Genomic DNA, 20379 nt, shown 5'->3' with positions numbered 1-20379 from the left:
ACATTATGAACAAAACTATTCAACTATGTGAAGGTTATGTTCTAATAGACACAGAGAGAATATAAACAAAATAAGCGAGTAAATTATATGGCTCACTATAAGGTCATAAATACTATATGGAAAAAATCAAGTAGGGAAGGGATGTTGAGACTGAAGGAAGTTGCAGATTTAAATGGGTGGGGGTCCGTAAAGATCTTAACAAGAGAGTGAAATTTGAGCAAAAACGTGAAGGAAGACAACAAGCCATATGACTCTCTGGAAGAAGAGTATTATAGTCATAGGAAACAATATCAATAATAGAAAATACTTATGCAGTGCTTTCTATGCTCCAGGAGATAGATAATAGGGAGATAGATGATTGATAGATCGATGGATAGGTATAGATAGATGAGTTTAGATAGATTTCCTTGATTCTTGCAGTAGCCTTATAAGGTAGGTATTTTTAACATCATTTTTCATATGGAAAAACTGAGGGCCAGAAAGGTTAAATAACTCAGCCACTAAGATCTCATAGCCAATAAGATGTTGCATGCGGTAGATTCAAGTCAGGGAGTTTGATTCCAAATCTCATGTTCATAACCTCCTCACTAGTCTATCTCTCAAAGGCTTTGATGTGAGAGTATGCCTGAAATACTCTAAGCAGCGAAAGGGAACCAGTGTGATTGGAACAGAATGAATAAAGTGTGAGCAGTTGGAGACAGAGATCAGAGCAATACTTGAGGCCACATTGTGTGGGGCTTGTAGGTCATAGTAAGGACTTGACTTTTATACTATGAGTGAAATCAGAAGCTTTTCAGAAGAGGAGTGACATGATCTTATATGTGTCTCAATCACATTAGATTCTAAATTAAAAGAAAATTTTCAGGGCTTTTTTGTTTTTGTTGTTGTTTGCTTGAAGGTATTAAAGGTCAAAAAAAAAGTATTACAAAGCTGGGTTAAGCAGCCCTTTTTAAGCCATGAACAGAACATTTCATTGAAAGTATTTTGGGATCATCAACAAAACAGAGTATAAGTGGCTTAGTCCAGAGTTCAACACATTTTCATGAAGTCAAATGGGGAAAAGAAGCAAGAAAAAAAAAAAGATTTTTGTCCTGGGAAACTGATTTAAAGGCATTTACTATAGAGATGATTAGTTGTGGCATGCAGAAGAATAAAACTTTGATGCAGAGACTATGAAAGGATACATGGAAAGTCAAGTTGACAGTAAGAGTAGGAAGGATATAGCCATGGTCCACCAAATGGAGTTGAAATAACACATAATGCCATGGTTTGTTAACTGCAATAACTGGAGGAGTTGGAGGGCCCTTGACATATCCAGTAGAAAATGGAAAACAGTTCATTTAGGTGCATCATCCTTTTAGATATTTCAATATTTAAGATAAGAGTGAAGACAGAGAAGACAGAACATCAGTGAGAAGTCAGAGTCAGAGATAGAAATCGTTACCACTTGGAAGGACATGGGGCAAGAAGGTGTATGACATTCACTAAAGAAATTACTACTGATGCTTTCTTCAGTGGAGAAAACTATTAGGGTGAGATTGCTAGAAATATATTTTTCCTTATAAGTATTCTTTCACAAGGTATTTCTGAAATATCAGGTGGGATACATGGAGGGAGATCTTAAATCAAATTCAATTAGTAAGCATGATTTCAGGCACAACATGGACAAAATTGCTTTCATGTCTAGCTCTCCACCCTCTCACGTTGGTAAATGATTTCTTTGTCTAAACCATACAGTCATTCCAAATGGAAATATCTGTTTTTGACATCTGAATTGTTTATTTCAGATGTCAAAAAATAAGTGGAATAAAATCTAATGCTCTAATCTTATTCCCCAGAGAACAACAGTTTTGCAAACTTCCATACAGTAATTTAATGTAAATTTAATGTAAATTTAATTTATGTAAAAGTAATTTAATGTAAATCATTAAATTCTGTTCACTCCACTGGTAATTTCATTTTCAGTATAGCAACCACTCACAATGTCTAAAGAGCATTTTACAATTCCTGCTCAGTTTCTCTAAGAATGAAGCAATACTGTCTCAATTTCAAAATTGGTCCTTTGCCGCAAAACCCATAAAACTGTCTCCAAGTGATCTTGTTTTTCCAGCTTCCATTCACATCAAATTATGCTATGTCTAGGATACATAGAATTTCCACCTTTGACAAAGACTCCTCTCTTTTCAGGGAATGAGGGATCACAAAGTATTTCCCAAGTTCTACAACTTCTACAAGACTTTTAGGACAGTCTGAGCAGGAAAACTGAAAATTTTGTTCTCTGACGTCTCACATGTGCACCATGAAATTAATGAATGTTTTTCCCTAACTAGACAATTTTCTCTTACTTTAGCAGGTCTAAGAGTAGTAGAGAGACCATATGTTCCTCAATTAAGCGCATATAATATGATACCCTTAAATAATGAACAAAGTTCAGGGCCAGTCCCTGAAACGGTGCGAAGCTATTTTCCTGAGACTTGGATCTGGGAGTTGGTGGCAGTGAAGTAAGTAACTTTACTTTCCTCTATTTGCTGGAGGGGAGGGAATGTGGTTCCTCCAAAATTTTCAATTCTAAGATAATCTTCCTGAAAAGTTCTGAATAATTATCTTAACCTCTTACTTTTTAGGATAGACCTAAGTAAAATGCTGCAATTGCATAGGCTTATTAATACAATTATCTCAGTGCTGAGCAATTCTAAAATAATTATTTCTGATACTGTCAAATAGTAGACATGAGAACTATAAATATTCAGTTCTATATGTACTGTTTAATGTCATTCAGGGAGCCTTCTGTAAATATCAGGGCTGGAGTAGGCACATAAACAAATCAGGCTACATTAATCCAGCGGTCTAATTGTTGGTCATGATTCTTAAAAATGCTTATTTATGGGATTATACAATAGCAAGGGAAGTTAAGGACCAAAATGAATCGCAATTCAAATATTTTTATTCAAAGTACAGACATGTGGGATATGATCATTTGTTGATAAGGGGGAGAGGTACCATTTAGTGGCTTTCATTTTCCCAACTCAGATCCCAGGACATAATCTAGTGTTCACATGAATGCACACACCCATATACCCTTAAGTGGATTCAGTTCTTGACATTAGCTTTATGCATATTAATTCTCACTTGAGAAAAGCTGGCTTACATTCATTATTTCTGTTCTTCACTTACCCTCCTCCCCAGCTCATCAGGTGTGGCTGAGGTGGGAGTAACAGTCCCTGACACCATCACCGAGTGGAAAGCAGGGGCCTTCTGCCTGTCCGAAGATGCTGGACTTGGTATCTCTTCCACTGCCTCTCTCCGAGCCTTCCAGCCCTTCTTTGTGGAGCTCACAATGCCTTACTCTGTGATTCGTGGAGAGGTCTTCACACTCAAGGCCACGGTCCTAAACTACCTTCCCAAATGCATCCGGGTAAGGAAAATGAGGGTGAACAGGAAAGGTGGGTAGAACAAAAGATTCCTTTGATCAGTCAGCTACTGATTCTGTTCCTGAGACTAAGGATAATTCAAGGGAGTGTGTGTTGGCACTGTGAATAATTAGTGCTATGCAAAGCAGGACATGATCAGAAAGATAATACAATGATATATGTGCTATGGATGCTTAAAGCATGGCTCTCTAAGCCACACCTTGCTTCTCTATTTCTTAGCACTTGCAGAATTCTTTGTTGCAAGTTAGGTTATATGCCAGGAACATTTTTGAAGCTGATACACAACTCAGCTTTCTCAGTTCCACGAGAGTCATTCTCTAACCCCTCATCTTGAAATCTCCAAAATATAGAATTTTAATTTATCTTATAGCACTTATCTCTTTGTAAATTATGTAATAGTGGTTGTATATAGATCATCTTTCTTGTGACACAATATCCTCAAGATCGGGAGCCTCTCATCTACAATTCCCAGTGTTTTATGTCTTGTATGGATTAGACATGTAATATATGTTGTAAGAAATAGGAGAAGAAAGGAAGGAAGAAACAGTGAGAAAATCTACATAGCAGCAGATAGTACTCCCTGGGGCAATATACAATCACTACTTTTTCCTTTCCTCCGCCACTGCCAAGCCTGCACGTCCACAAGCTACCCTAAGGAAAATGCCAAATCCTCCTAATACACAACCAATCTTGATTTGTATCATTGCCATTTCCATGCTTCTTAAAGCATGGATGAATCTATGTGACGTACATTTTTCTTACAAATCCCAATTTACTGCAGCATCTCACACTTGGCCCCAGTTCTATGTGTTCATGTCGTTCCATATTCTGATCATTTCTGTCTCTGCCTCACATGGGGTGATAGGTCAGTGTGCAGCTGAAAGCCTCTCCAGCCTTCCTAGCTTCCCAAAATACAAAGGGAGAAGAATCCTATTGTATCTGTGGAAATGAGAGGCAAACCTTGTCTTGGACAGTGACTCCTAAAACTCTGGGTGAGTGACAGTACCCAAAAGGGCCTATCAATCAACAAGGATGGTGGCTGTCTGAGTACTTTTTTCATCATATTCTCTGTTTTCTTTGCCATAGATATAATTCTATAAAGTTAGTTTTTTCTCCTATTTCTATCCACAATGACCTCCTCCCACTGTTCTCACCCAAGCTAGTCCCCAGAATCACTGTCTTGGACATTGGCTACTTAGTGTACATTAACCTTGTGGGTTTTTTTTTTTTAGCCTTATTTTCTATTCTGGTCAATTATAAGTTTAAGGTGTAGCCCTTAAAGGTGATTGGACTATCAAAGTGGATACTCATGTTTTCAATATTGCTTGTTTCAGGGAATGTGAACTTCTCAGTGAGTGCAGTGGCAATGGAGTCCCTAGAACTCTGTGGAAATGAGGTTGCTGAGGTCCCTGAGATTAAAAGAAAAGACACAGTCATCAAAACCCTGTTGGTGGAGGTAACATATTTTTGCGAGTCCCTAACAACTGTAAGAATGCAACACCAGGTGGTCACTCTTGAGACAACAAAGAACCGTTAATATCATGCTCACAGAATACATCCTGTAAGACTAATGGAATTTCCTATCCTAAAAGCATTGCAGCAGACAACATTGCCAGCTATTGTAAATTTTTTTTCACAAATTATTTGAGTGCAATTTCCTTTTTTTTTTTGAGTTGGAGTTTTGCTCTGCTGCCCAGGCTGAAGTGCAGTGGCGTGATCTCGGCTCACTGCAAGCTCTGCCTCCTGGGTTCATGCCATTCTCCTGCCTCAGCCTCCACAGTAGCTGGGACTACAGGTGCTGGCTAATTTTTTTTATTTTTTTTATTTTTATTTTAGTAGAGATGGGGTTTCACCATGTTAGCCAGGATGGTCTCGATCTCCTGACCTTGTGATCCTCCCTCCTCAGCCTCTCAAAGTGCTGGGATTACATTGAGCGCAATTTCTTGATCTCCACCTATCTCCTAGGATTCACATATCTCTCGTACCCATTAGCTTTGATTTACTGCCCTTATTATCTCTTCCCATTTCCTCTCTACCACCCTCCCTGGTTCTTCAATGTTTTATGGATTTGTAATAATTCAAGAACAAGTAGGATGTTATGTTCTCACTTATAAGTGGGAGCTGAATGATGCAAACATATAGACACATGGAGGGGAGCAACATATATGGGACCTGTCTGAGGGTGGGAGTGAGAGAAGGGAGAGCATCAGGAAGAATAGCTAGTGGATGCTGGGCTTAATATCTAGGTGATGGGATGATCTGTGCAGCAAACCACCATGGCACACATTTACCTATGTAACAAACCTGCACAACCTGCACATGTCCCCTTGAACTTAAAATAAAAGTTGGAAAAAAAAGAGTAGGATGGTAAACATCATTCATGTAAACCCTACCCATCGAAGAAAGGAATCCATGGTTGTTCTCTTGTCACTGGGATGTTTCTATCTTTTCTCCTTTTCTTTCTTTTCATCCAAGGCTGAAGGTATTGAGCAAGAAAAGACTTTCAGTTCCATGACCTGTGCCTCAGGTAAGAGTCCATCCTCATAATCATAGTGAGATCAAAGCCACAAAGGGGTATAAACCTCAAGTTACAATGCACATTCATATTATCTCCCAGTTTTCAGAGTGTTCCATGAAAGGCAGCATAATACTAAATATTTCTTTATGTATGTTTTACAGATGAAGACATTGAGCCCAAGAGAGCAAGTTAATATGACTCAGGTGGTACAGACAGGACTAATACCTGGGCTTTCTTGGTTCATACGTAGCTCTTTTACCTGGATAGCCCAGTGGCTGCTCACTGACAAGCCCAGCTGCAGAAACTTAGAGTGTCCCAGGACGAGGTAGAAAGAGAGCAGGGTTGGCCGGGTGTGGTGGCTCACATCTGTAATCCCAGCACTTTGGGAGGCTGAGGCGGGAGGATGACTTGAGGTCAGAGGTTTGAGAACAGCCTGGCCAACATGGTGAAACCCTGTCTCTATGAAAAAAACAAAAATTAGCCAGGCCTGGTGGCGGGCGCCTGTAGTCCCAGCTACATGGGGGGCTGAGGCACGAGAATCGCTTGAGCCGGGCAGGGGGAGGTTGCAGTGAGCCGAGATCACACCACTGCACTCCAACCTGGGCAACAGAGTGAGACTCTGTCTCAAAAAAACAAACAACAACAACAACAACAAAAACTAAAGACAGCAGGGTCATGATAAGTTTGAATCCCAAGAGATAGTCTCTAAAACAGCTGCTGACAAAACATATAGCATTTTCTACCCATCTCACTAAAAATGTGTGTTTTCCGTGTCAGAAAATAATTTACATTTAACTTCATCATATCATTAAGAAGTAGTTGTAGTTTTATACAGCACTGCCACATTATTAGTTCTATGTCCACAGTGTATACAACACTGTATTTGTCATTTGAGAAGGACTAATTTAAGGTATATTCATGTTATCTATTTATAAACATGGGAATCCATTCAAATATTATATAGAGTAAGGGAGGCAGAAAAATAACTTGTATTATTATGGGTATAAGTCTTAATATTGCTACAAAAGTGGAGAGCGATTGTTCCCCCACTAAGTCTTAGGCTTCTTTTAGAAAGCTACTGAGCACAGCAATGCAAAAATATAGTTAAATGAGAAGAGGAAGGACTCTGGAAGTCACACAGTGCCAAAAGCAATTAGACTATCAAAGGTAGTCTCATCATTAAGTCAAATTCTTATTCCTTGCACCCAGAGTTCCACAAGGAGATATAATAATATTACTGCTAACTCTAATAATAAAATAACCGCAATAATAACAATTGCTCACATTCATTGAAATTGAATATGTTGCAGATACTGTTCCGAATGTTTTACATGTGTTTTTTCCTCAAATCATCACAATTTACCCAAGGTCACAAACCAGGGCCAGTACCATATCCAGGGAGTGTGGCTCTGAAGCTCTCACTACATTATAATCACTAAATTATATTGTAATCATACGTGTCCTCCTTTAACATGGGCTGTCTGTTTCTAAAGGTGCTGATGGGTCTGAGCAGTTGTCCTTGAAGCTCCCATCAAATGTGGTCAAAGAATCTGCCAGAGCTTCTTTCTCAGTTCTGGGTGAGTCACCTTCCATTTAGTAAACCTGGGCCAAAAAAGTTGCCACTGTACATCTTATCTACGTATTTGTATTTGAATTATCAAGTTCTTGATAGCTGCTATTCTTTTTTTTTTTTTTTTTTTCGAGACAGAGTCTTGCTCTGTCACCCAGGCTGGAGTACAGTAACGTGATCTCGGCTCACTGCAAGCCCGCCTCCTGGGTTCACGCCATTCTCCTGCCTCAGCCTCCTGAGTAGCTGGGACTACAGGCGCCCGCCACCACGCCCGGCTAATTTTTTTGTATTTTTAATAGAGATGGGGTTTCACCGTGTTCACCAGGATGGTCTCGATCTCCTGACCTCGTGATCCGCCCGCCTTGGCCTCCCAAAGTGCTGGGATTACAGGCGATAGCAGCTATTCTTATTAGGATCCTGGAAGTCACACTCTGTGTATATAACTTTTCTCTTACCTAAATGATAGACTCTGAATATAAAAGCCATTTTTGTTAATAATGTTGGCTATTTATGAACTGAAATTATTCTGACATCTAATCTTTCACATTCCCCAGGTGACATATTAGGTTCTGCTATGCAAAATATACAAAATCTCCTCCAGATGCCATATGGCTGTGGAGAACAGAACATGGTCCTATTTGCTCCTAACATCTATGTCTTGAACTATCTGAATGAAACCCAGCAGCTGACGCAGGAGATCAAGGCCAAGGCCGTTGGCTATCTCATCACTGGTAAGTGAGACACAGAAAAATTTACTTTGTTACTCTAATGAAACTTTTCCCAATTAAGCTTCAGTTATATCATCAAATATTAACCCATGATGATAATTTTTTATGAAAACAATAATCTTCCCACACTCTAATAGGATGTTGTGTTTTGATATATCCGTAACATTCACAAAACTATGGCAGATCACAGGAGGTCATAAAGTGTCCATGGCTCTGGATGCATCAGCCTAAACATATGGATGGCCTGCCTTTCTTTAATGCTTCATGAACTGTCTGAAGCCTTCCATTTCAGGTTACCAGAGACAGCTGAACTACAAACACCAAGATGGCTCCTACAGCACCTTTGGGGAACAATATGGCAGGAACGAGGGCAACACTTGGTAAGAAAGAAAATCTATTCTGAGTTTCAACTATGAGTTCAGAACGTGCACATAGATTACCTGTCTTAGTCCATTTTCTGTTGCTTATAACAGAATACCTGAAACTAGGTAATTTATAAAGAAAATAAATTTATTTCTTACAGCTATGAAGGCTGATAAGTCCAAAGTCTAGGGGCCGCATCTAGTTGAGAGTCTTCTTGCTGGTGTGGACTCTGAGGAGTCCCACGGTGATGCAGGGCATCACATGACTAGAGGATTGAATGTGCTCACTCAGGTCTCTCCTTCTCTTCTTTTATTTTCTTTGTTTTACTTTGTAGAGACTGGGCTAGCATCTCCTCCTCTTCTTATGAAGCCACCAGTCCAACTCTCATGATAGCCCTTTAATCTAGGAACGGATTCATCCATTCATGAGAGCAGAACCCTCATGAGCCAATCACCTCTTAAAGGCTCCACCTCTCAATACTACCACATTGGGGATTAAGTTTTAACATGCGTTTTGGTGGAGAAACCATTTCTAAACCAAATTGTTACCTTATTTAATTCTTATAGCTATCCTGGGAAGTGAGAGTTATTAGCTTCATTTTACAGAGGAGAAAACTGATTTCAGTGTGGATAAATAAATGTGTCAGGAGCAAACATCTAATAAGTGGCAAAATTGAGAACACTTTTAGGTTGATTTTTTTAATCCAATATACCCAGACCCTCTTCCTTCTCATGTTGCTAAGGGAACATTATAAGTTTGTAACTTCCCCTTTAAATTGTTGCTCAGCCCTAAAAGGTGTTAGAAAAATGCTAGAAAAAGCCACAACCATTACTGGCAGAGCATACCTTACTACCTTCTACTAGATAATATCCCTTCTCTCTCTCTTTGTAGTTTTACCACACAGGCAAACACAGGGGAAAAAAAGTGGAAGGGCAGGATGATGGAGGAAATATTTACTGAAGCAGAACATTAGAAGTTAGCTGATTAGAGTTAAAACTACAAAAAGTAAGCTAAGAAATCTAGGAAAGGAAATAAATGCATAAAGCCCACAGTGTAAAAGCAAATGCCTTAGTTAACCAACCAAGAAAACTAGAAGGAACCTGAATCCCTAAAGTGGCATAGAAATGCTTTAGGAAGCAAGCACAAGTTGGTAATGAATTGAACAACATGTGGCAGCAAAAAAAAAAAAAAAGAAAAAAAAAGAAATGTCCAAGCTAAAAAGAAAAAGTCTCCAAACTCTCAGTACTAGCTGATTGACTTTCTTGGGGGCACACTGTGATGGGGGAGCCTGTGTGTACAAAACAGAGCAGTAAAATGCTCAATGAAAAGAGCCTCAGCACCGCATTTTTCCTCCCCCTAGGCTCACAGCTTTTGTACTGAAGACTTTTGCCCAGGCTCGATCCTACATCTTCATTGATGAAGCACACATTACCCAATCTCTTACGTGGCTCTCCCAGATGCAGAAGGAGAATGGCTGTTTCAGGAGCTCTGGGTCACTGCTCAACAATGCGATAAAGGTGAACTGTTCCACGAACTTCTGAGCCTATGACACACATCAACATAACATCCCCCAGGGGTGAGGGGAAGAAGGAGGCACAAGGAAATTGCAAAGATGAAGTCCTGGATGATGTGGGATGGCATCAGGGAAAGAGTATTAAACCTTCTACAGAGAAGGAAGAAATTGGGCCGGATGCAGTGGATCACACGTAGAATTTTCAGCACTTTAGGAGGCCAAGGCAGGTGGATCACTTGAGCCCAGGAGTTTAAGACTAGCCTGGGCAACATAGCAAGACCCAGTCTCTACAAAAAACATTTTACAAAATTAACCAGGCATGGTGGCCTGTGCCTGTAGTTGCAGCTACTCGAGAAGCTGAGGCAGGAGAATTGCTTGAGCCTAGGAGCTTGAGGCTGCCATGTGTGATAGTGCTACTGCACTCCAGCCTGAGCTATAGAGCAAGACCCTGTAGAGAGAGAGAGAGAGAGAGAAGGAAATGGTATACTTTGAATGGAAACAGATACTGAGGAGCATTTCCATCAAACAACAGAAGAGAATATACTAACACTTGGCATTGGAATTAATCAAATCAATGTTGTATTCACAGGGAGGTGTAGAAGATGAAGTGACCCTCTCCGCCTATGTTACTATTGCCCTTCTGGAAATTCCTCTCCCAGTCACTGTAGGTACCAGCTCAATCCCATTCCCTACCATGAAAACTGTAGACCTGCTGTCTGGAATGCCACCCTGCTAAGGGCTGAGTCTCAAGTCTCTTTTGGTTCAATGATGAGGGATTTCTCAGACTGATAAGCTCTTTGGTTGATGTATTAAGAGGGATTTACACTTGCCCAGTAATGCCCTTAGACTATGTATCAAAACCAATCCTAAAAACAGGTTCTCTAGTCTTATTCTTTAAGATTGAACTATAAAGTGAAGAGATCGAAATATTTTTCTATTTAAATTTGATGAATATCTAGCTGTCTGCCTATCTGTCTGAAATTCATTAATAACATCTGACTGTCAATATCCAGCTCTCGGCTTGCTCTGCCCTCTATTCACCCTAGTTTGACACAACCACATTTTGCCTTTACAGCACCCTGTTGTTCGCAGTGCCCTGTTCTGCCTGGAGTCAGCCTGGAATGTAGCAAAGGAGGGGGCCCATGGGAGCCACGTCTACACCAAGGCATTGCTGGCCTATGCTTTTTCCCTACTGGGAAAGCAAAATCAGAATAGAGAAATACTGAACTCACTTGATAAGGAAGCTGTGAAAGAAGGTAAGAGCACTTATAAGTGGGAGCTGAACAATGAGAACACATAGACACAGGGAGGGGAACAGCACACATTGGGGCCTGTCTGGGAGGTGCAGAGAGGAAGAGCATCAGGATAAATAGCTAATGCAAGCGGGACCTAATAACCAGGTGATGGGTTGATAGATGCAGCAAACCACCATGGCACACCTATGTAACAAACCTACACATCCTGCACATGTACCCCAGAACTTAAAATAAAATAAAATTTAAAAAATAAATAAATAAATAATAAAAGTTTTTTTAAAAACTGTGCAAAAAAAAGGTGAGAGCAAACAGCAAATGGTACCAAATTTCCATTTCCATTTATACTGATTCTACAAAAAGAAGAGAAATATATTCCTGCTGAAATCCACAAGCTTCATTTGTAATTCCTTAGCCAAGTCATACATTTGAGATCAGAGCACCTCTTATAAAACTATCTTCTCTCGAATTGCATATGTTATACAGAATAGAACATAATAGATATAATGCTGCAGGTAAATTATGCAATTTTATTTCTACTTGCTAAAACCAATATAATAGACAAATAAATTCATTTTCTCATGATTTCTGCCTACGTACTTGAATGAAAAGAGGTATAACAGCTCTTCCATACCCCCCAAATGCCCACCCAATGCCATCCTGGCTGCACCATGCTCACTTCACGCTCTGGGCTCCTGCTAAGCTAGTGCTGCTGTAGTCTCCTTTCAGCTACCATCATAATTATCTACCAGGATCTCATCAGCCATGCTGAGATATTCTCTGACATTTACAAGATCCAGAGATGGAGGAAGGACTGTGCCTGGAGGTGGAGGGGAAGATGGTCAGTAGGACGAAGGGTGACATTGATGACTCGCTTATTGGTGGAAATGCCTTCACTGAAGTTACCTAAGGTGAAGGTACTGGAAGCAGAGTAATCATTGGTGTTGATATTGTCATGAACAATCACTTGCAGGAACCAACTTCACAAAAGAAGCCTACAAGAAGCACATCAAAGCTGACATAAAATCAAAGACAAACTTAAAGAATGGAGACCAGAAACAGTAAAACCTTTTATAACAGGAGCTGCAGAACAAATCAAGCACACTCTTGCTAATCTCAAAAACTACCAGTTCTTCACTTGATCTTAGCCAAAAGGTCAAGAAGCAATAAAAACTACCTGTTCTTTATTAGTGAAAACATGAACCCATATGGCATGGTGCCTCTGCTGGACTACCATGAGGATGGTGTGACTCCATAGATGATTTTCCATGGTTTAGAAATGGAAAAATGTTAAAAAAATTTGGCAGTTACTTTGGATGTATCACCTGTCATCATAACTAGCTTCTGCTTGTCATCCACACAACACCAGGACTTAGACAGGTGAAACTGATACCATCTTGAGATCTTCATTTATTTTGACCATGATTTATTTGGAGCAGAGGCATTGTTTTTAAGGAAAAATGTCGTAAAGGTTGTCTAAAAATAAAATGCATTCAAACTCATTTGAAAGAGTGTCGTTTAGTTTAGTACGTATTTAAACTCAATCTGTCTTGTAGTGTTCTTGGAGAAACTAGAGTCTGGTTGTAGACCGCTACTAGAAAGAATACGACTGCCATGACATAACTTCTGCAGTGGAAACTATTTCTGAGGCTGGAGTACAAAAAAAAAAAAAAGAAAGAAAGAAACAGGAATCAAAAGTTTTAATTCTGAGTTGAATTAACGGGAAAGAACATGCTTATAGCAGTGCCAACATTTGAAGTGGAGCCTTATACATTTCATCACCTACAGTGGAAGTAGTTAACTCTGGAAGAGGTTACCAAAAGAACAAAAAGGGACTGATTCGGTTGGGGAGAAAAAAAAGAAAGAAAAGAGGTACAACAAAAAGAAAGAAAATGCAATAACATTTTCAAAGTATTTTTATCTCTATTTGCCTTTTAGAATTATGCTAGAAAAATAAATTTTCAAGAGCTTCAGCTTAAAAAAGATCAACTTAAAGAGAAAGTAAGAAGAGCACTCTCAGGGAAAGTAGAAAGGTTTTATATTCTAGTCTATACTGCAATTCTCAGGAAATATCACAAACGGTAAAAGAACTCTCTCTACCACTTTTCTCTTTCATCAGTCCAACTAAAATAACAATGGAGAGATTGGTGAGTATGCTCTATGCTTCTTCTTCCATCAACCTACCCTACCTTCATCCCACAGGACTAAATCAAGTTCAGCATAGACGTGTGAGTTGTGAGTTTTAGGAGTTTATGACAAAGAAGACCTTGCTTCTCCTGTATTATTTTCAGCTCCATGTATTATGAATGTGCATTCTCTTATCTACCAGTTATAATTACTTATTTACGAGTTACAATTATCTCCTTTTTCTCACCCTTAAGACAACCTCGTCCATTGGGAGCGCCCTCAGAAACCCAAGGCACCAGTGGGGCATTTTTACCAACCCCAGGCTCCCTCTGCTGAGGTGGAGATGACATCCTATGTGCTCCTCGCTTATCTCACGGCCCAGCCAGTCCCCACCTCAGGGGACATGACCTCTGCAACCAACATTGTGAAGTGGATCATGAAGCAGCAGAACTCTCAGGGCGGTTTCTCCTCCACCCAGGTCAGTGGTTCCCAAAGAGTCTTCTCTCCAGGTTCACTTGGTAATTGGGAGGCTTAAAAGTAGAACAGTTAATGGAAAAGAGAAGGCAATTATTAAATCATTGAAGAAGTATTTAGGAATATTTGAGGACCATGAAAATTTAAAGGAAAGACTTAAGACATCCCCCATAACACTTTTCACTAAGCCCTATGTTAATATATTAGCAACATGGAGACTTACAACGAGCATCTTTACCCTCTAAAGCCATGCTATTGTCATTGGACACATTCTAGACCAGAGTTTTTCAGCATCAACACTATTGACATTTGGAGCCACATCATCATTGTAAAACGAGCTATCCTCAGCCTTATAAAATGTTCAATACCATCCCTGGCCTCTCCCCATTAGATGCCAGTAGCACCCCACGTCCAATTGAAACAAGAAAAAATTTCCTCCAGTTGGGAATCAACGTTCCAGACATCTTCAGAATCTAACAAGAAATCCTCTAAGATGTGTCCCGCCAAAAATGTGTGATTAAAAGTACAGTGACTAAGTAGAATCCACTTTGATCTTTTCGGAATGAGAAGTTCCATTTCAACTACTCCAAGGAACTCAGCCTCTTCACTCCTTTCTACTTTCCCTGAGAGTGCTCTTCTTACTTTCTCTTTAAGTTGATCTTTTTTAAGCTGAAGCTCTTGAAAATTTATTTTTCTAGCATAATTCTAAAAGTATTTTATCGAGAGTATAAATGATTGTGTTAAACACCCAGAGTGTCTGGCTTTTTCCTCCTACATGTCTTCTTTCAACAGTTAGGATCTCCATAGTGAAACTTTTGTTTTTCAGAGAGATTAGGTGGGGGAAATAAAAACAAGCTAGAGGAAGGTAAAAAGAAACTCAAGAAAGTGCAACTTGTCTCATACCATTTTCATGTACAGTAAATTTTTATCACTCTTCCATCTAACTGGTCAATCATCTACTTAAAAATGGTCACTATTTTTGTCTTAACTTCTTAGTTTTAGACCTATTCTTTGAAGGACATATCCAAAAGGACTGTTGATGAAAATAAACTGTGAAATTAATAAACATTATTAGCCTTTTATTTCATTTGGAGAAACTACAGAATGATTTTGATAATGCCTGAAAGGCAGAGAAAAAGGAAAGGCAATTAGTGAAGATCTACTTTAGGGGTAAAAAGCCAGCTTCCCTCATGGCAGGCTAACACAGACTTTGGGAGAAAATCCCAGATGCCAAAAATTTACTCTCTGGGGCGGTTGTCCACTCATCTCTTCCAGGACACAGTGGTGGCTCTCCATGCCCTGTCCAGGTATGGAGCAGCCATTTTCACCAGAACTGAGAAAACTGCACAGGTCACCGTTCAGGATTCACAGACCTTTTCTACAAATTTCCAAGTAGACAACAACAACCGCCTGTTACTGCAGCAGGTCTCATTGCCAGAGGTCCCTGGAGAATATGTCATAACAGTAACGGGGGAAAGATGTGTGTATCTTCAGGTGAGGCTCCAAGGTTATATGGGTGAGAGTCAACTTTAAACTTGCCAGTTGAAATGGAAACTCTGTTCCTTCCTTCCTGGGAAAGTAAAGGGCACCTCTGGAGACGTTAAGTAATGAGGAAGTGAGGGGTCCCAGAAAAAGAGAGAAACTGATAGTGTCTTTGCTGTTTCACAGACATCCATGAAATACAATATTCTTCCAGAGAAAGAGGACTCCCCATTTGCTTTAAAAGTGCAGACTGCGCCCCAAACTTGTGATGGACACAAAGCCCACACCAGCTTCCAGATCTCCCTGACCATCAGGTAAGACGTTCTGACCTAATCACCTATCTTTGGCCCAAAAGCAACTTGGAATTAACAGAAATTAATAGTCCATTTGGAAGCTATGTTATTAGATTAATATAATTTAGAATTGATATATCTATAAATGAATTTAGCCTTTTATCATTATGATGTGATCCTTTCTCTACTAAAAATATAAAAGTAATATATACCAAATAACAAACGAACTGTATAGATGAGGTGTGCAAAAACCATAGATATGTTAAAAATGCCAATTAGCAAGATTCACCACCAAAGATTTTGATTTGATAGTTTTGGGGTGATGCTTAAACATCTGTAATTTTAGCAAGTGGTAGATCTGATGTATATTCATGTGTCCAATGTCAATGTTGCACATATCCAGGGAACACAGACCTTTGTAGAATATTGTTGGGGACAACTTCTTGAAGACAGACAGGCTTAAAGTGGTTTTTGAAAGCAGAAATTTGGCTTTCTTTCACGTATAAAACCCTAACTTCTTTTTTCTTTGACACTACAGTTACACAGGAAACCGTCCTGCTTCCAATATGGTGATTGTTGATGTAAAGATGGTATCTGGTTTTATTCCCCTGAAACCAACAGTAAAAATGGTAGGTGTATTTTAATCCTAATAGACTTCATACAAAAGTATGTTCTGTATCCCCAAACTAAGACCATACCAATATCAAAACCATGTTAACATCATCCTGCCTCAAAAAAAATATTTTTCCCAAACCCAGGAAGTAAATGAACTATTTACTTGGCCGTAAGCTAAGGGACATATGTGATACCAGAGAAATGCACAAGGAGTACCTATCCTTAGGCCACTCATAGTTTAGTTAGGAATTTAAAGCACATGAGCACAAAACAATAAAACCACTCAAAAAAGATAGGATATGGTTTAAATCCCAAACTGACTGATATGCACTAAAAATTTGGGAAGGGAAAAAATCAACGTGAACTAAAATTATGAAAGATGCCAGAGGCTCTAATGTGTTACTTGGATATTGAAGAATTGTGGAACTCCTGACCTGAAAACAATTAGCTTTCTTCTCTTCAGAGAATGACCATTTGTCCTTTATTACAATCTGCTCTAGATCTCACAGCATTCTCACATCTGTTCTCTAACTTTAACTAAAGTTTTCTAATTCTCTCCAGCTTGAAAGATCTAGCTCCGTGAGCCGGACAGAAGTGAGCAACAACCATGTCCTCATTTATGTGGAACAGGTGAGGGCTCTGACATCCTGGCTGAGACTACATATGGGTCATCTTTCTAAGTGAGTCTCTTTACTAGAATAGTAAATAGTCAGTAATATGAGGAAAACAATCATTAGTAATGCCCTTCCAGAAAGTTTTATCTATTCCAAGAAGAATAAGAGGGGAAACCTTTGAACTCCATGTAGTGTTCTGTTCTATTTTTAATTATGTTAAAATTGGAATATGAATATATCCATGAAATTTAAAGCATAAAATCAATAGAAAAGAAGGTGTACCGTGTATTCCTGTTGTTTTAAAGGCCCCACTCCCTGACAATGTGAATAAATATTAAATTTGAAGTGATAAATCAATAGGACTAAAGGTTATCATGCATTCCTGTTATTTTAAAGACCACCTCCACAAAATGAATAAATATGACCCCAGTGGTTGCCTAATGATAATGTTAACATTCTAAAATGTCACCATAAAACAAAATGTGGATTTTATGAAAATTTTCAAATATGACCATAAAACAAAGAAAATGTTTTATGTATCCAAACAGAAAGAATACTTCATTGTTTTAATTACAGATTGTATGAAACCATGTTTCTCCAGCTTAGAACACATTCACATGGGCCCAGAGAGTTAATCTCATAACAAGGGACTACAAAAGAATAGGGTTGGCTCAGTTGTTTAGAAGAAAATCTGTGAAAGTTTGTTGACTGTAAATAGAGTTCCCAAGGATGCATTCTAAAACCCGTCTCGACATCCACAAATGTCTGCTCACCTAAAGACACTGGTGAAAAAGAGTCAAAGAAGAATAAGAATATGTTTTGCTCATGGGAGAAAGAAGGAGGCTTTCTAGGTTCTTGATTACTCCCACTTTTCCTTTCAGGTGACAAATCAGACGATAAGTTTTTCCTTCACGGTTCTGCAAGACATCCCAGTAAGAGACTTGAAGCCAGCAATTGTTAAAGTCTATGATTACTATGAGACAGGTGAGTGAAAGAAAAATGAAACAATCTTAACCAGAGCCAAGAAATGGATCCTGTTGTGACAGTTGATCCTGTTCTTAGCCCACTTAGTCAACAATAATCTTTTGTTTCTTTCCTCCAAGATGTACACTGTAAAAACGACTTACTACAGTCTGGCCAACATAGCAAAACCCCATCTCTACTAAAAATACAAAAAATTAGCCGGGTGTGGTGGGGTGTGTGCCTGTAATCCCAGCTACTTTGGAGGCTGAGGCAGGAGAATCGTGTAAGCCTGAGAGACAGAGTTTGCAGTGAGCCGAGATCGCGCCATTGCACTCCAGTCCAGGTGACAGTGCGAGACTCCGTCTCAAAATAAAGAAAAAACAACACAAAACAAAAAAAAACAACTTACTGAACAAATTTATCAGTTAGTGTTTCTTGAGTCAGAAACTTAAGAATTAAAAAGAATGATAATATATAGTCACTGCTTTCAAGTAGTTTAGAGACATAGATAACATAATACAGATAAAAATATTACATAACAGGAAAGACTATTAGTGACAAATGAGTGTTAGTGAGCTAAGCAATAAGTTTGAGAGGCAAAAAACAGCACAGAAGGCTGGTGCTCAGGAAGAACAAACAGGAAGAAAGATCTGATTTGGATCCTGGAGGATGAATGGAATTTTGGGGGTCTATAGAAGTAGGAGGAGTGTTTCAAGCTGGAACAATAATCTTAGAAAAGGAATTAAGGGAGCAAGCTGAACAAAGTGAATAGAAGCAGAGAGGTCATTGAAGAGAGAACTACAGGTTAATGCAATTATGATCATCTTCCCAAGAATTTAAAATTTGAACAGCTGTCATCTGAACAGGCTTCAATCCCCATCTCCAGTCTTAGGGAAAGAGAATATAAATATGTTAATGATCCTGTCTAATTCTGGTCTATTTACATGAAGTTTTGACAGTTCTGATAGGGCGTGCTTTTCTCCAGTAGTAAAGTGACTAGACAGATTTACCATGGTCCCTAGTTCATAGATCTTTCCTTTCTTCCTTCACCCAATGTATCTTTCAGATGAGTCTGTGGTTGCTGAGTATATCGCCCCCTGCAGCACAGGTAAGAGTTCACAGCTTATGACCAGTACTAGATGGCATTAACCCACTCTCCAAGCGCCCCTGCATTTTAAATTCTCTACAAGGCTTTTCCTACATCTGAGACAATCCACATGGCATGTCCTCACACCAAGACAAAACTGTGGCGTAGCATGCCTATTCTGTAGTGGACTCTCCAATTTCAGATATTCACTCCCAGAAAAGTCAATAAGCTTTGTTTATTGGTAGGACAGCTATCTCTAAAAGCAACATTTCACTTTACAGCTAATTGGACTTCCTTCAACACAATGGTCAACTAATCACATGCCTAAAACCAAATCTAGCCTTACACTTAATTTTGTAAATGAAGCTTTATTGGCACATAGCCACACTTATTATTAACATTGTCTATGGCTGCCTTTGTGTGCTGATTAGTCATAACAGACCGCATGGCATATAAACCTAAAATAATTGCCATCTGGCCTTTCACAGACAAAGTTTGTTGACCCTGCATAAGCTCACTCTGCTGCCCACACTCAACTGAATGCTCCTCAGGAAACCCTACAACCTCCTTACGTTTTTCTTTTCTCCATAGATACAGAGCATGGAAATGTTTGAGGACCATACAGGCTGTATATTTTGGTGGATTATCTGTCCTATACATTTACTTAGAAGGAATGGAGTTACTTGTCTCTATAAAATAGACACTAAAAAGATTTGCTGAATAAATATGTATTTCTGGTCAAACTATCACTTGTTGCATCATTCATTCATCAGACATTAATAACATGTTCACATCATGAGTTATATTGTTTCAAATAATATAAAGAATACAGTTGTATAACATATTTGCTTGTATTCCAAATGTGGATATAACGTCAAATCAAGGATAATTTTAAATAACTTAGGTTCTAAGAGACATTAGAAAAAAATGTTCTTTGGTCTATGAAGCTTTTACTTAGGAGCTATAGGCAAAAGTATGTAGTACTGATTAATAATTAGGCATAAATATTTTTTGAGAAGGAATATCCTAAGCAAAAGCATCAAAAATTGATTTGACAGGAGGCAAAAATGATTGGAGTAAATGGAGAATATGTTGGAAAGAGGCAGTATTGTACAGTGGTTAAATTCTAGACACTAGAGCCAAACTGCCTAGGTTTGAATCTTGATTCCATCCCTGCCTCACCAATTAAGTCACTAGGGCAGTTATTTATTTGTTTATTTATTTTCCACTATCCCTTCCCCCGGTGAGGGTTTCTTTCTTTTTTTTTCTTCAAATTTTATTTTAAATTCTGGGGTACATGTGCAGAATATGCAGGTTTGTTACATAGGTAAACATGTGCCATAATGGT

At 38.9% G+C, this 20379-nt stretch overlaps 1 protein-coding gene and 1 pseudogene across 1 annotated transcript in view; both read left to right on the top strand.

Moving 5' to 3' along the window:
- Window positions 1-19777, top strand: part of LOC129009785 (pregnancy zone protein) — a 60099-nt gene extending 40322 nt beyond the window's left edge. Inside the window, exons 18-36 of the mRNA XM_054443339.1 lie at window positions 2351-2501; window positions 3187-3415; window positions 4297-4423; window positions 4766-4887; window positions 5907-5958; window positions 7443-7526; window positions 8074-8250; window positions 8540-8627; window positions 9971-10127; window positions 10713-10787; window positions 11199-11379; window positions 13758-13981; window positions 15253-15471; window positions 15646-15773; window positions 16291-16381; window positions 16929-16997; window positions 17863-17965; window positions 19011-19052; window positions 19623-19777. Of these exons, the coding sequence (XP_054299314.1) occupies window positions 2351-2501; window positions 3187-3415; window positions 4297-4423; window positions 4766-4887; window positions 5907-5958; window positions 7443-7526; window positions 8074-8250; window positions 8540-8627; window positions 9971-10127; window positions 10713-10787; window positions 11199-11379; window positions 13758-13981; window positions 15253-15471; window positions 15646-15773; window positions 16291-16381; window positions 16929-16997; window positions 17863-17965; window positions 19011-19052; window positions 19623-19645 (2342 nt within the window). The 3' untranslated portion in view covers window positions 19646-19777. The remainder of the gene's footprint in view (window positions 1-2350; window positions 2502-3186; window positions 3416-4296; window positions 4424-4765; window positions 4888-5906; window positions 5959-7442; window positions 7527-8073; window positions 8251-8539; window positions 8628-9970; window positions 10128-10712; window positions 10788-11198; window positions 11380-13757; window positions 13982-15252; window positions 15472-15645; window positions 15774-16290; window positions 16382-16928; window positions 16998-17862; window positions 17966-19010; window positions 19053-19622) is intronic.
- Window positions 12164-13748, top strand: LOC129009786 (translationally-controlled tumor protein-like; annotated as a pseudogene).
- Window positions 19778-20379: the final 602 nt, after the last annotated feature.

This window comes from Pongo pygmaeus, chromosome 10, assembly GCF_028885625.2.
Source record: "Pongo pygmaeus isolate AG05252 chromosome 10, NHGRI_mPonPyg2-v2.0_pri, whole genome shotgun sequence".
Taxonomy (NCBI): Eukaryota; Metazoa; Chordata; class Mammalia; order Primates; family Hominidae; genus Pongo; species Pongo pygmaeus.
Note: the sequence above shows the minus strand (reverse complement) of the source record. Positions and strands in the feature narration are given on the sequence as shown.